The sequence below is a fragment of the Periplaneta americana genome, chromosome 4 (genome assembly GCF_040183065.1).
Source record: "Periplaneta americana isolate PAMFEO1 chromosome 4, P.americana_PAMFEO1_priV1, whole genome shotgun sequence".
NCBI classification, from domain to species: domain Eukaryota; kingdom Metazoa; phylum Arthropoda; class Insecta; order Blattodea; family Blattidae; genus Periplaneta; species Periplaneta americana.
Window position 1 is genome coordinate 153,374,146 of NC_091120.1, and position 16,614 is coordinate 153,390,759.

A 16,614-nucleotide genomic window follows, 5' to 3' on the forward strand; every position below is an offset into this window, starting at 1 on the left:
CGCAACGGATGATAACAAATACCCTGCGTACGACTTGCCCGCGCAAAACACAGTTCGAAAGAGGTTATGGTAGCACACAGACCGCCATTTGTTGCTACAACATTCAAGTTCTACCGTACACGTTCTCAAGTTCAGATTGAACGCCTTGATTAATAGGCAACTTCTCTAACATAAAAGCTGAAACTAGCTTCAAATCGCTGACTCACAACAGTGACGTCATGACACTCTGAAATGAACACCCAGTATATTAATAGAATTGACATTTAAAAATAAAGATAAAAGAAGAATGGACAAAATTGCGACTTGGATGAATGACTCACCGACGTGTTTCAGTTATTCAAACCATGTTGTTGCTTGGCTTAAAGGAGACTGAGATGAAGGAAAGGACAGAAATTAAGTTTACTAATACTACATTAGTCTTTTAGGGTGCTATTCATTGACATTTCGCAGCACATGCTACGAGCATACTAAGCTAGCCCCAGCTATCCACTGGTTACTAGTACAGAATTCAAATCATATCCTATCGCTAACACTGGTTTATGAATACGAAAAACGCTGATCATCCACTGGAAGCCCACGCTAAAAATGTCTATGAATACAGCCCTTACTATTCAAATCAGAAGTGATATAAAGGTCAATGAGAGTTTTTTTCGTAAATTGCTTTTTCATTCAAATTGAGAGAATTTATGAATTTCTTTGTATATTTCGATAGACTCCAGAATATTTAATAATTTACCTTTCCTATTAATATGTAAAATTTCCACATCACCTTTAATGTATTTTAACAAATCAATGAAAAAAATATATCAGCTTTAATGTATTTTATCAAATCGATGAAAATATATCACCTTTAATGTATTTTATCAAATCAATGAACATGTATTATTGACCTAACATGTGTTTATCTTTAAATATGAAGGCAGATTGTTTTAGAGAACTGGAATTTTTTAATTGTTCTCGAGAATACAACAGTTTTTGCACTCTCGTCATATGCTAAACAATGTTATGTTGACATCAGTAATTATCGTATTTGGTGATGTATGTTAACGTTTGTAAAACTTTGGAAAGAATAATTATACGATATTACCCGCTCCTTTAACATCCATCATGTTGTAGGTCCTATGATAGTCAATCATGCTGTAATTTTTTAAATTGTGTCTTTCTTTGATATAACAGGAAGTATTTTTGCAGCACTATATTAAAATCATGTTCAGACATTCTCAGCAAGTTTTTGAATCCAAATCAATCTTCAACTTTTAAGTTCGTTTAGAATGTCTTCTGCATAGTGTCTTTTACCAAGATATTGCCACACCCACATTCTCATTCTCTTCCTTTTCAAGGCCATGTAACAAGCAAGAGAGGCAATTACAAAAGTCAAATCATCTGAGTCCACTGTCCAAGGTTTGAAAATAAGACACTACCTACATTAAAATCTCCTAGACAGTTTATGTTAACTACACAAAGAAAGTAAAGTTTAACATGATTAACAGTGTGGACAAAGTGTTAAATGAAATTAGCAGTAACATGTTCAACATGTTGGGATGTTAATTGTAAACAATTTAACATGTTGGAGGCGAGCCTTTATGTTATTTTATAATACACAAACAAAACAGTTGTCATTACCAAACAAACTACCTTTCAATAATTTCAATTGCACAATATGAATTTTAATGGTCAATCACCATTACATACACCTGATGCTTTCTGAATTACAATTCAGGTCCACAGGCAAAATTGTTGAGAAAGATGCAAATGAAAGTTTGTCACACATATTTTAGCAGTACAGTATTTTGAACTTAACCATCAATCTAAAAAATTGCCAACAAAATAACTTTACATATTGGGCGATTGTATTATAGACCACCCTAGTTCCAATTGCCAACAGCAGGAGTCAGAACTATTGAGCTCATTGCACATTTCCTGTCTGTAGCGATAGCAGCAACCTCATTTCCACTGATAAGGTTGGCAAGCTTATACAAGTAATCTTTCAACATATTATAGAATATTTTGTAATATTATTACAAATCAAAATCTAAAGACTGTGTAGTGCTCCCACATCAAAACTAAAATCTCAGACCTGATTTGAATATGGCAGTTCTCATTTGAATCAACCTCTGAAAAAAGGGCCCTTAGAACAATGAAATTAAAGTTTTCTGAATGAGTTATACAATCTGAATTACATGCAACCTATTTTGAAATTCACTTTTACTGGTAATCTGAAATGCAAAGGAGAAAAATGACAGCACAGCAAATGTTTCAGAGAGATTTTACAGGAAAAATTTCTTCACCAAAGTTGGTTGTCAGATCCTGCATGACAGTAAATTGAAAGATGTTATGTCCAGCTCCAGCTTCACTCTTCGAAGTTAAGAGTGGTTAGTGTAGATATAAAGCCAATCTTCTTATCGTTTGTAAAGTTTCTAAAGCAAATGATTTAAGGACATGAACATGGAGATTGGGATATAAAAATTTCAGGAATGTGATGTTAAAGGTCTGATTAAAAACAAATAGCCAGAGTTATGTATCAACTGTTTATATATAATTATTTATAACTTTTAACAAAATACATATAAAAAACACGAACATCAGTACCAGAAAATATTTAATTTACAATACAAAAATAGTCGGACCTTATTCTCTCACGTAGCCTTTGATTTCTCATCCTGTTTCTTGCTAGTGTCTTCAGTCTTCGTTTCACTGCTTCCAGTGGTGGCTTTCAGGTTCTGGTTGATGGTGCTCAAGTGGTTTGTGAGGTGCATGATTGTGGCCAAAGTGTTTACATACTGCTGCATGTTATCTTTGTTCAGATTCTTCACTTGTGATGAAAGGATATTGTACACTCTGCGTGCAAATTTATTGGACAGCCTTCCCACTGTGTGCACTGTGTTCAGCACCTTGTCTTCACTCTCTACTTCTGCTGGAAGCCCTGAAAACGGTTTTCAAGTTAATATACTGAACAGTTTTTTCTAAAACTGGGATATACTTGCAAAAATACTGAAGTCTTAACGAAGTACTAAAAACACACTATAAGTAACTATAGAATTAAGGGGCGAGGATGGTATAATTTGACATTTTTTCCCAATTGATTCACATTTTCAGTTTTTGTATGTAGGCATATCAATGCAGAAACAAATTAGATCACTTTTTTTTTTTTTTCATTTAGAGCCCATATGTAAAAAAATCCAAGTGGTTGATGGATAAAATCGGAAATGAAATAACAGACAAACCAGGAATACTAAACTGACGAAATATGTAGAAAAGTTATAAGTAGGGCTAGGATTTTGATGAAATTTCATAGTTTTTTCTAGTAAGCCAGAAACATAGCTCCTCTAGTATTTATACGTTATATGATAAACAGTGTTTTAAGACATTTGTTAGGGCATTTTTTTGCCCATTTCAACTCATAAGAGCATCTTTTGTTTTGTTCGGTCTTTTTTTTGCCATAAATCCCTACCTAATATTAATGTAAAATAATTTTTCCTTCGATATTTTGTTCACACATTTTGTCCATTAATACCCATTATTTTGTATAATATTCGTATTTTAATCTTTTTTCTACACAAATATTGCCATTTTAACGTAGTACACCCCATGTAATGGATTAGTCCAACCACCTCTTCAATATAGACTCCTCTGTACCTTCTAATTCTGGATAAGAGTGGCCTTGTGGTAGACTACATGGAAACTAAAAGTAAAGTAAATCCATGGTGCTATAGCCCATGAAGGGCCAAGACCGACCAGCTGACTGCTGACCTCACGTCCACATGCTGAAGCAGAGGTGAACAATCATACATGGAAACTGCATCAGGTAAAATAATTTAAGTGTACTTCTTAGAAAAAATTATGCAAAATTTAATTTCATTACTAATCTAAATATTAGATAGTACAAAACCTCTTTTCCTACTAAGCCAATTATGTAATATCAAATTTTAGAGCATTTTTAAGGGCAATTTTGAAAAACTTTTAGGTCATAAATGCATTGTTTTTAGGACTTTTTTTCATGATTTATAGGTCATCAAAATCCTAGCCATAGTTATACAAGTAGGGGGTGGATGTTGATGAAAAGTCTGATTTTTCACATTAGGGCAATGCCTATTTATACAGAAATCCTTTTTATATTGATATCAACGTTTTTAAACTAATAGGTCATTTTTGATACTATGAAAAACTTTTAGATCATTTGGAATGCATTTTACTTCTTTACCAATAGGTCTGAAATCTTTTTTCTAAGCAAATAGGTCAGTAGTAATTACCTACACGAATAAGTGAATAACAGTGAAGTTTGAGTTTTATAGTTTGAAACAAACTGTAATGACCATTCCTCATTCCAGGCTTCACAATGAAAGTAATATAAAATGCTTGACAACAGCTTAGTTTAAGTGAGGCTTTGACCACTACTGTTCTTTTATCAGTATGAGGGCGTCTTTAGAATTTGTTTGGAAGGGGAGAAACTTTCGGTGTCCTGGATAGGATGTTTGTCCCCATGGAAGGGACAAAGTCTTAACACAACAAATTACGACATAGAAATAATGGCAATACACACAGCTCTACAGCAATTAATGAATCTCCCAATTAATAAGTACAATAAAGCAGTAATCCTCTCAGATTCCAAAGCTGCAATTCAAGCAATATGCTCAAACACCACCAAAAAAAAAAAAAATCAAAATAAAGAATTGCTACAACATGTTAGTTCAACTTCAAAATCCTAAAACAATTCACATACAGTGGGTTCTGGCACACTGTGGGATCAAGGGCAACGAACTGGCAGATACATTTGCCAAGAAAAGCACAACAATACAGCAAATGAAAACAACAAATCTGCCAATGACTTCAGTAAAGCGCCTGATCAATTCTAAATTCTCACACCTTCATATTGAGGAAACAAAAAAACATTCCAAAAACAAAAATTGGAACACACTAATCTTGAACCCAGAAGTAATCCCACAAGCACCACAGAAAACTGCAGTTGCAGCCTTAAGGCTGCTTAGAGGACATGATTGCTTGGCAAGCCACTTGCATAAACTACAAATTCTAAATTCACCATTGTCACCTGTGCAACAGTCAAGAGGAAATGAATGAGAGCCACTATCTGCAGAAGACAGAAGTATTGGAGAGCAAGAATGCTAATGGCTTCATTGCTAGATGCAAGACATTGAAACAATAACATTTTGGGAATTGAAAAATTGCAAGATAAACTGGAAAGTAACGATCTGTTTGGGATGTTATGAAGGGCAATGAAAGAGGACAATAAAAACAAAAGTTAGTGGATGGAGACTTCTCTGAAGATCTGACAAGATTGGAAGAACAGGCAGAACAATGTGGAAAGAGAAGCTCATATTTTATTTATTTATTTAACCTGGTAGAGATAAGGCCATCAGGCCTTCTCTTCCCCTCTACCAGGGGATTACAACTACAATATTAAGAATACAATTATAATTACAATTTTATTTTTATTTTATTGGGTTATTTTACAACACTATCAACATCTAGGTTATTTAGCATCTGAACGAAATGGTGATAATGCCGGTGAAATGAGTCCAGGGTCCAGCACCGAAAGTTACCCAGCATTTGCTCGTATTGGGTTGAGGGAAAACCCCGGAAAAAACCTCAACCAGGTAACTTGCCCTGACCGGGATTCGAACCTGGGGCCACCTGGTTTCGCGGCCAGATGCGCTGACCATTACTCCACAGGTGTGGACTATATAATTACAATTAATATTAAATTTGCAAATACAATAAAAAATCGAAGTACTAAAAGATTAACAGATTAATAAAAGCTACACAGTTTATTGTAAAAGTTAAGGGAGAAGCATTTCTTTTATTGATTAAGTAAAAATTAAACCTACTCTACGCAGTAAGAAAATGCTTAATAAGCTTGCTTTTGAACGCTATTAAATTCTGACAGTCTCTGATGTCAGTGGGTAGGGTATTCCACAAGCGTGAGAGCAAGATTGTGTATGATGATGAATACAATGTCGTCTTATGTGTTGGTACAGCTAGTATGCAGCTATTTTGCGTGTGTGTGAAGAGATTATGATATGATGACAGGTAACAAATGGGGGGGGCAAGGAAGGTAGGTAGGTGTAGAAGTGTGAAGGACTTGGAAAATGAGAACAAGAGAATGAAAATTTCCACGTTCATTAAGCCATAGCCAGTTTAGAGTTTGGAAGGATGAGGATCGCAGACAAAGTGAACACAAGAATTATGAACACGTAATCTTTGCGACTGGTTGACATTGAGGTCAGTCAGTAGAAAATCACAATCTAAGTGGGGCATTACTAGTGTTTCCATTAGTATTTTCTTGAGTGATAGCGGAAGGAATTTTCGAATGCTGTTTAAGGAATGTAGTATGGAAAGCACTTTTTTGGTAATATGGGTACTTGGTTATTCCAGTTTAAATGCGTATCAAAGTAAACTCCAAGGTTTTTAACACAGGAAGCAAAAGGGATTATTGTGTCATTTAACTTGACTGGAAGAGCAGCAGTAATATTGCATAATAGACATTGATGAAATAATGAAATGGAATATGTGGAATTACCGAGAAACTGGAGGCTGATATATCTCACACATCCTCATAATCAGACAAGAACAGATTTATATTATTGTTTTCTAATGCCAGGCGTTTGACAAATTCATTTGACCTCTTGCACTCCAATATTTTTCAAAGATATTATCATGACCAGCCACTGAAGCACAGATTTTGAGGTGTTCCGAATCCATTTCTTGGTTTGAGTTGCACAATGGACAGTTAGGGGACTGATATATTCCAATTCTATGCAGGTGTTTGGCCGAACAATCATGGCCTGTTGCCAATCTAAATGCAGCTACAGACGATTTTCGTGGTAAATCGGGAATTAACTGTGGATTTTGATGCAGAGAGTTCCATTTTTTCCCTTGGGATTGTGTTATCAAATTTTGTTTGTTGAAGTCTAAGTATGTAGATTTAATAAATCTCTTCACAGAGTAATACGTAGATTTAGTAACAGATCTGTAAGTAGCAGTGCTGCCCTTCTTTGCTAAAGCATCCGCATTCTCATTTCCCAGGATTCCACAATGGGATGGTATCCATTGGAATACAATTCTTTTATTGAGTGATATTGAGAGAGCATTTTATTTATTTCTGTGGTTTGAGATGAAGATGTGTGTTTAGAGACTATTGATAGAATAGCTGCTTTGGAGTCTGACAACATAACTGCATTCCTAAATTTATTGATGTGGCATAGAAGATTCCCGAGACTTTCACTTATTGCAATGATTTCTCCATCAAAACTTGTTGTTCCATATCCAAGAGATCTATAAAGTGAGAAGAGACAGCACATAACACCTGCACCGGCACCTTGTTCTCTGGAGATCAAGGATCCATCGGTGTATAAATGAAGCCAGTTTTGTGGCAGGTACCTAATATTAATTGTCTCTAAAGACAATTGTTTCAGTATTTCAGCGTTTACTTCTGATTTCAATATTTCTTCTGTTAAATTTAGATTATATTCTATATTTAATAGAGTTAAAGGGTTTGGTTTAATTTGTAAGTTTTCTTTTAAATTCGGGATATTGATTTTCTGTTTTAATTCTTGAACAATGGATACGAAACTTTGAGTTTTCAATCTACAGGGAGGACTGTATGAATGCCAATTGTTTCCTGGTAATCTGACAAGTTTTTTTATATTGTAGAACATGGTGACAAATATCAATATCAACTACACTTCATTCCATAGTCTCTGGCAGGTGAAGTAAATATTATTGGCAGAGGAAGAGAGCAGTATAATTGCTATTCAACCAATGGCAGAGGTCTCATTCCACACTTGTCTTGAAGTTGGATAGAGACAATGCTTCAGACCATCTAACTTCAAGATAAGCGTGAAATGATATTTATTGAATAGCAACTTTACTTCTCTCTCTTCCGTTGCCAGTAATATTTACTTCATCTGTCAGACATTATGGAACGAAGTAGAGACTAGATTAAGGTTATAACAGTGTAAAGAACAAAATCAAAAAGTGGATAATCAAAGTTAAAAGAATAAAAAATATTATTTTGATATTTAATCGACGTCATTGATTTATAGAACACTTCCACACATGGTAAAACATCTAGACAAGTGTAACCAGAAAGCTGTTTATTGTAAAAATTCAATTTCCTAAGTCGAGGGCCTAGAACAGCAGTTCTCAACTTATGGTACACACACCACTGATGGTATGCAAGCCACTGCTGGGTGGTACTTAAAGTGTGAAATAAAAATATAAATTATGAAGTATAACAATAGCAGTTTCCTGTATATTTTATGGAACACTCCATTAAATTAATGCAAATAGTAACCGTTTTTAATTAAACGTGCCTTGGTACTGGAGCATAGAAACATTTACTACGACCCTGAGAGCAACACTCTACGATTTGCTAATATAAATTTGTTTAGTGGTACAGCTAATGTCCTAGATTAAAAATAGTGGTATGTACATCATTGAAAAGAGTTGAGAACTGCTTGCCTAGAATATTTTATTTTGTCCAGCACTAAGACTTCAAATTTAAAAGGAATGATGAGACAGATTGTCACTAATAACCAAGACTTCACATTTTTGTACCATTAGTTAACACTTCTTGTGTCCACAATAGTCCGAAGATAATTTTTAAATTGATCTCAATACTCTTCACAATTATTTCATATAATTGTAATGTAACGTAACTTGCAAAATCTTAGATTGAAGTTTACTTCATTTCATAAGCAATTATGGTCAATCTTCGGTATCACCCAACACTACACACAGAACTGACGCCTGATTTAAATTTCTTTAAAAGTTAGACTAGTTAAATGAGAATATACCTAAGTGACAAGGTGAGGTATTTGACAAGGTTAGTGGGTTTGAGGGGATTACCATATTTACTCTAATATAAGCCACATTTTTTTGCTAGATTAAGACGAAATATATCTGCAGCTTAAAATCAGGTACGAGTAATATGCAGGCATGAACAATATAAATATGCGTCCTAAGCCACCAGTGTCTGTTCCAGCAGTGCACCCTATGGATACCTTTAGCTTTAGGAGTCTATTGTGATATTACAATTTATGTTCTGCTCTGAATTCATTTCCTGTGGATATATCGATTATTGCATGGGCAGGGCATGTAGCACGTATGGGCGAATCCAGAAATGCATATAGTGTGTTAGTTGGGAGGCCAGAGGGAAAAAGACCTTTAGGGAGGACGAGACGTAGATGGGAAGATAATATTAAAATGGATTTGAGGGAGGTGGGATATGATAGAGAATGGATTAATTTTGCTCAGGATAGGGACCAATGGCGGGCTTATGTGAGGGCGGCAATGAACCTCCAGGTTCCTTAAAAGTAAGTAAGTAAGTATATCGATTATTGCATGGATTCGAAATGAAAGTATCGAGATATATCTCGAAACAGCATCTCTCGTCTGTGCTTTTCTTGATTACTTTTATAGCATCTGGAGTGTTGTTCAGTTATATACCAGTACATGTGTTGGCAATGAAATGTAACCTATTATTACAAGCCATTTTCTTTCTTCCCCCCCCCCAAAAAAAAAATTAACCTAAAAACAGGGTGTGGCTTAAATTCAGAGACGGCTTATATTTGGGTAAATACAGTATTTAAGTAATACGAGGCCGAGAAATTGTGGCGTGTAGAGACATACCGAAATTTCACAATTACAAAATCACTATCTCAAACATTTTACATTAGTTTCACATTTAAGAATAAGAAAAAACAAACTTTTCTCACCTTCATCCTGAGCTATTTCCTGTTCTGTTGCAGGAAAGTAGTAATCCAGGTATTTCTCGGCCAGAGCTGCAGTTGTCTCAAATCCACTCAGAGCCATGTTGCCATATCGAGTGGCCAGCACCTCATTGGCTTTGAGGAGGCTTGCTTCTTTCAAGCAGTGTGCCTTCTCTGCACCATAGTTCTTCACAGCTGATACAGTGTCCATGGGGCTCGTCAGTGCAGAGTTAACGAATGTCTTTGCAGTCTCATAAATCTGTGAAAGTATCTTCATAGAGTTTTATGAAATTTTATACAGTAATGCTTACATCAATATTGTGAAGCAAACTTTCTCTCCGAATATTGATGCAAGTAGGCTATTTTGAAGCATCAGTACATATAGGAAGAAAGTAATGTAACAAAGACAATGTTCAAGTTTGATCCTGAGGACATTATACTCAAAGTTCGAAAAAAGTAAATCTCTGTGTTTAATCCTTCCAACTGTTTGAAAAGAAAGTTTACGATTTATAAAAGTATAAATATTGTGTCTTAATTTAAATTTATTGTAACTAGTTTTTAAAACTGGGAAAATTCGAAGAAACTAAATATAAAACATTTCATCATAATAAAGATAATTCGAATTTAACAGAGATGAAACATTGTTAAAATTGACTAGCCTAGCTGTTCCTATCATCTGCCACCCATTTCACTTTTTTTTATATGGTACCAGCAGGGGAGGGAAGGGAGGAACGTCCTCACATTTTTCTTCTTTTGAAAGTAAGTACCAAATGAAATATATGTTTTGAAATTCGAGGAAGATTCGATAACTTAAGTTCACAGCTATAAGAAAACCTCGGTTGATTGAGTTTTAAACGACGCACACTCATGAACTGCTAGAAAACTGTGAGAAGGATGAGAGATTGTTTATATGGAGGAAAGTCAATCCATTCCTCCTTTACTGCAGTTAACACAGACAACAGCGTGCTAGCGGCCGGAGAAAGAAGCAGAGTTTTAAAGCAAGTAAATGAATGGAGAGGGAGGAGATCCTCCTCTGAATCAGCACATGGGCAGGAAACAGAAACTGACTCGTCTTGCAGCAAGCTCGCTACCACTACCATCTAACGATGCTGCATTCAACCAGACTAACACATCCAGAAGGAGGCACAATAAAAACAGTTTTTTTAAATTATAAATCAAAATATATTATTCATTGCACTTTATATAAGCTACTATTCATGGTTTGAAACTTTCGAGGATATCTGAAAGTTGAAGTTGGATTTATATAAAACAAAGAAGTAGTTCTAAGTTAGTATCGCAGATCTTTTTGGGCTCAAATTCACTTCCATTCATTGTCTACTAGACAGGACAACAGCCAAGTTGTCAGTTTTGTACACATATATTTAAAATTGAAAGTACTGCAAACTACATTATTTTTAACATAAAAAATTAATCGGCCACCGGTAGTTTTGAACAATAACGGTAGTATGACTTTACAAGAACAGACATTCTTCAAAAGCATGTGATGCTGAACTTGTAAAATGTACATGTGGCAACACAGACCACGTGGGTGAGTTCAGTGTTCTCGCTTTCCTAATAGATTATTTCTCATTCCCATTTCCGTAAAATGGTTTCGGTTACGTGTTGGTAGTTGATCTCTTCCAACACATGTGATGCTGTAGGCCTAGTGTGCGTGAAAAATGCTGCGAGTTGTGAATTTCCTTGTAATTGTAAATTTGTGCAATTATTCAATAATGAATGGAAGTGAAAACATATTTTGGACAATTTAGGAAACTCTTTTACAAAAAGATTATTGCTATACAAAAGGGAAGGCCAACCCTAACACTAACTGGTTTTACATGTATGCATGTAGGCTAATTTGAATCATATTTTTCTCAAGGTGTCATTTTGCGCTGTTAACTTTCCTCCTCCTAAGAAATAGGCAGGAGCCGCCACTGGGTACCAGTACTGTATTTTATTCCTTGTCTGCACATAGGAAGATATAGACCTAACAAGAACTTATTCCCACACTGATTAACACATTGTTAAAAGAAAGGCCAATCTGATATCTCCTCACATCACAGACGCAGCGATGACTGACGTCTGATTTGAGTTTCGTTATGGTTAGATGGGTTAAATGAAGGGATAGCTAAAATGACATGAGGCAGAGGTACATGAAAAGGTTTGTGTAGTTAGTTGAGGGAATATCTAAGCGACGAAGTCTAGGAATGTGGAATAGTTTCAATGATTTAAATAGGCCTACATTCTCTACTGTCTTGTGTGGGGAGATATCAAAGTTTCACCGAAAGATTAAGAGCACATCAAGAACTGTTGTGTTACTAGTACCATTTCTGAAATTCAGAAGTTTAAAATTATTAAATTTCTAGAAAGATTTCATGCAGTTATTAGAGTATTTTTCCCTAGGGAAAAAATTTATCGTTTCAACAAGAATGGGCATATGTTAGAACTAAATTGGAACCTTAAAAACTAAAAACACGGGATAAAGAATATCAGATGTAAGCTGAATACATGTTAATAAAAAATTTACACAAAATTTTGATTGCCTCCCTGTGTGTGATCTATGGTCTCTAGTTTCCAATTTGTTCTATGCAGTAACAGAATTATGAAGGCCTGCCATCTTGCTTCGTGTTACCAACCTAAACCTAATTGCTGCCAACTATACACCATTCAAGCCCTGCCGGCAAAAAGACAAGAATTTCTCTGAACCAAAAAAATGGTTGCTACTTCAAATCAGTAAATAAAAGACTAATTTTTGTCCTGGACCAAAAATACGCTATAAATATTGGCGGATATATCTCTTATGTTGCCTACATTGCAACGTCTACTTATGGCAGACTTGCTCCTTTACTTATCTGTGCTCCTGCCAACCTTGCGCAGCTTTAGTGACATAACGTGGACTTAATTTACAAGGAACAAATAAAATTAAATTTTAAAGACAAGTTTTTAAGTAGAAGAATTCGAAGTGATTGAATAAAAGTGATCCGAAGTTAGGCGATTGGGAAAGTTAAGATTACTGCCAAGTTAATATCACATAATAGGCCTAAGTAGGCATTATAAATACCATCAAATGGAGACAGGCCTATCTGTCTCGTTTCAGAATAGAGAATGCCTGAAAATGTACATGAAATTACCGTTTTAATTCGTATTAAATTTTTCTTAGGATTTCACATTTCTAGTAGAAATTGTGATTTGTACAAAAAGGATGGCGTTTTATCAGTGATCCCAACTACCCATTTACGTAAATATTTCATGAACAGTTTAAACTAGTTTTAACAGATTCATTTAGTTTACGAAGAAAATTAACGAAAATCTACTGAACGAATTATTCTATCACAGGTTTGTGAAGGATGTTCTGTTTCCAATGCAAGCATACAACTTAAAACTCGCCGATTATAGCCTACATTAAGCTACTATGCACTTTCCCCACTAGCCGAAACTACCGTTAGTACTCTACTCTTTTAGTTTAATCATGATTCTAGGCTACCACAATCTTTACATGTAGGGCAATGCACAAGAAACGTAAAGAAGTGTGCTTACATGTGAAGGTGGTTCTTTGACGAGGGGCAGCTTCTCTTCGACGATAGCAATTCCTTTGCACAAGGTCTGGTCCACCGCATGAATAGGTTGTTCCAATTTCTTTGCAATGGGAGCAGCTTGTTCTACAGCCTTAAGCACGGCTGATTCAGCAGTTGACAGGGTCCAGTTGAACACTGCATTGGCTTCCTTCACCTTTCCGTACATTCCTGCAGATTGGTTCCATGCCATCTCGAAGAATGGAATCTTCGAAATCATGTCCACGCACTCCAAGTGAGGCATTGATGCGTTGGAATTCTCTGCTGCTGTTGCTGTTGGTTCCATTTTCTATAAAAAAAAAAAAGTCGAAGTCATTACAGGTAATTTGTCGTACCTACTTAAATATTTGATTATGTTCAATAGGCCTACGTTATAGGCTAACTTAAATGCTAGTATAATTATTATTGGATCATCACGTAAAACCAAATTATACCCAGATGTATTAGTTTTACACCTGAATTTCTAATTAGAAGTTTACAGAATGTAAAAAGGTGCGAAAGGAAAACAAATTGTTTTAAAAGCAAACTGAGAACCCAAATACATAGCACATAGCTACCATAGTATACGTAGATCGGAGTTTTAAGTCGTTTTCAGTACTAATATAAATAAGATCAATAAAATAGGCTATTACTTTTTATATACGCCATATTAACCATCACTACTACTACTTCTGTAAGGCCAAATACTTTAAACACTTAAGAGGCACTTCATACTTAAACAGTAATAGGCCTACCAACGAAAGTGGTCTCGCCTTTCAAGGAAAACAGCAACTTTTATCCAAACTAATCTTTAGATGGAAACAGCGTGTGAATAGAAAACACGTAGACAAATTACAAGCAATACCGTTCTTTTAATTCACTCCTTTATTCAAGTTACACGGATAACACTAATTTATCACAATCTGAAATGGCAATCAACGTAGTTTATTTAAGTAAGAACATTTCCTAAAGTTACCAGTGCCTGCATGAAAAAAAAAAAAAAATCGACACTTAATGCTTAAAGTTCACTATTTGGTAAGATCCAAGGATCAGTCGCTGCTTTTTCAGACAAATACTAGATCGATGACGTGTCATCCTTTTTCTCCCTGCGCCTACTGTCGGTGACTCAGAAGACGAGAGCGGACTGAGGAGGAAGGGATGTGAACAGATAACGTACAACACGTCCAATATTTGTACTGCAGTAAGCGGAAACATTAGGTCTCCTTCCGTTCAACTTAGCTTTAATTTCCATACGCATTGTTACTCATGTTTCCTGCACGAGTAATAACCTGGCTACTGGGATGCTTATCTGAGAGATGTTTATAATAATCAACAGCGATAGTCAAGAAGGTCACATTCTTTCCGCTCGTCTTCTCCTGAGTAACGGACAGTACTTCATTCTACCAACTACTTTATACTAAATTGAAATACACGACTTGCCTTCGAATATGCCGGGATTCGATCCTAGACCCTCTCGTTTAGTGAATCACTACCATAACCATTATGCTACGAATTCGTTCAAGAACAAACACTTAAACATTATATTTACGCACAATTAACTTCAAATACTTCCAAAGCCATTAAACATGACTTTTTATAATTAGCCTACGTTTAATAGAATTTAATTCGTTTGCTATTGATCTTACTACAGTTAATGTGGCAAATAGATCACGAATTAACTACATTGTACAAGAAACTACAGTATATGATAAATGGTGGCGTTACTAGACCAGTCCAACTTTATAGGGACTCTTCCTTGGATACCCTTTAGTTTTATTTTTGTAAGTTCCTTCAAGACGTTGCAGCCCTACATTCTACGGTAAAAAAAAGTAGAGATTGCATTAACGCCATGGGTATAAATACTTGTGATACACGTAGATTGCATATATAAGATAAGGAAAGGTTTGAGTAATACGTCGCGCCCTTTCCATTTATAAGCATTAAGATACAAAAGAACCTTACGTTACTCAAGCCCACATGATTCTGAAGATTTTAGGTAACGGTACCAATATTCATCTAATCACCTTTCATACAAAAGTTTTAAATTTTCCACAAATCAGGGCAGATAGAAGACTCGAAATTAAAACCTACAGTCGTTGATAATATTTGGCCGCACACATTTAAGGTTATGTTTTACAGTCAATGAGTGATTACCAATAATTTCACATGCATATAGATCTGTAAATAAAATTGGACTAAGTTAATCCACATTTTAACGACTACAATGCAGTTCCTGAACTTCAATGTCTACAGATGAATTCAATTTCATTAGCAACTAGTCACATGTCAAGCACGTTCCACAAGAAATGAAAATAATGTAGTTTCGTACGAAACCCATTATCTAAAAAAATTTAAAACACTGTATATAATAGCCTTACCAACTAGTATTAACGATCACTGAAACTAAATGGCACTCCTAAAGACGAAACAAGCACCTTAAACTTCGAACGACTGAATACAGTTAGTCAACTGATAGCGTCGGTTTTATATTATGACCGATTAGGTCCAAACCGTTCAAGTCAAGCCCATGAGGCCTTGAGTTGGAAACTCGCGCTTGGTACAGCGCATGCGCATGTGACTCCAGCCAATCAGACCTCGGAACGTCATTACCCAACCATTACGCCACAATGATGACAGTCATTTATTCAGGAAGTCTGAAAGTTCTAGGCTGAGAGATGGAAGGGGTGCCCAAAGAGGTTTCGTTACTGTGTTCCGGAAACACATTGTGTAGTTCTTAACAAACTTACAAATTTATTGATCTAACGACGTAAAATATGATTATCACAGTAATATTTGGTTAAGTTTGTTGCGTTTTATGGGTAAATGATCGCGAACCGAGTTCTTCATTATTACATTGTATATTTTATACCATTTTTATGTAATATACGGTATATATTTTTTGGAAAATGCAACGACTGACGTATATTACCGTGGTATTCTGAAACTGCTCCCTATGAAGTATTAAATTCTGGATTTATTAAAAAAATGTTCTGCTTACACTTACAAGGGAAAACATTAATTATCCAGGGATAGGCCTATCTTGTTTAATTTTAATTTTCAGATTTTATGTTCAATCATAGTGACCCACGCAGTCTGTAGTATGTTTTGTAATTTTCCTTAATGTCCGAATGCCTGCAAATAGATCACAAGACAATCCTTTCACATTCCAATGTAGTATCATCAGTTTCATAAACAAGAATAATTCCATGAAATCCGAATATATGTATTTTGCAGTTGCAAGTGTCATTTAAAAATAGTATGTTAGTGAAGTAATGTTACCACTGCTTTTTTCTGACGGAACGCGCCGGACCTTTTTGTTATATTTTTCATCATGG

General features: G+C 35.3%; 1 protein-coding gene across 3 annotated transcripts; it reads right to left on the reverse strand.

Moving 5' to 3' along the window:
- Positions 1-2,514: 2,514 nt before the first annotated feature.
- On the reverse strand, positions 2,515-15,815 carry LOC138698332 (lipid storage droplets surface-binding protein 2-like). Of its 3 annotated transcripts, none has more exons than XM_069824174.1 (4): positions 15,658-15,815; positions 13,266-13,589; positions 9,735-9,987; positions 2,515-2,923 (listed from the first exon to the last, which is right to left on the reverse strand). In XM_069824174.1, exons 2-4 carry the CDS (start codon positions 13,584-13,586, stop codon positions 2,637-2,639), a joined length of 861 nt encoding a protein of 286 aa, XP_069680275.1. In that variant the 5' UTR covers positions 13,587-13,589; positions 15,658-15,815; the 3' UTR covers positions 2,515-2,636. The 3 variants fall into 3 exon arrangements, with proteins under 3 accessions (XP_069680275.1, XP_069680273.1, XP_069680274.1); XM_069824172.1 differs by having other exon boundaries at positions 9,735-9,999; XM_069824173.1 differs by lacking the exon at positions 15,658-15,815 and adding an exon at positions 14,053-14,073 and having other exon boundaries at positions 9,735-9,999.
- Positions 15,816-16,614: the final 799 nt, after the last annotated feature.

What these genes read in the sequence shown, in the direction of transcription:
- LOC138698332 (XM_069824172.1), bottom strand. Translation starts at nt 13,586, where the DNA reads ATGGAACCAACAGCAACAGCAGCAGAGAATTCCAACGCATCAATGCCT. An exon ending in TCAAAGAACCACCTTCACAT is followed by an intron (nt 10,000 to 13,265) that starts GTAAGCACACTT and finishes AACTCTATGAAG; the next exon opens with ATACTTTCACAGATTTATGA. An exon ending in GGAAATAGCTCAGGATGAAG is followed by an intron (nt 2,924 to 9,734) that starts GTGAGAAAAGTT and finishes AACCGTTTTCAG; the next exon opens with GGCTTCCAGCAGAAGTAGAG.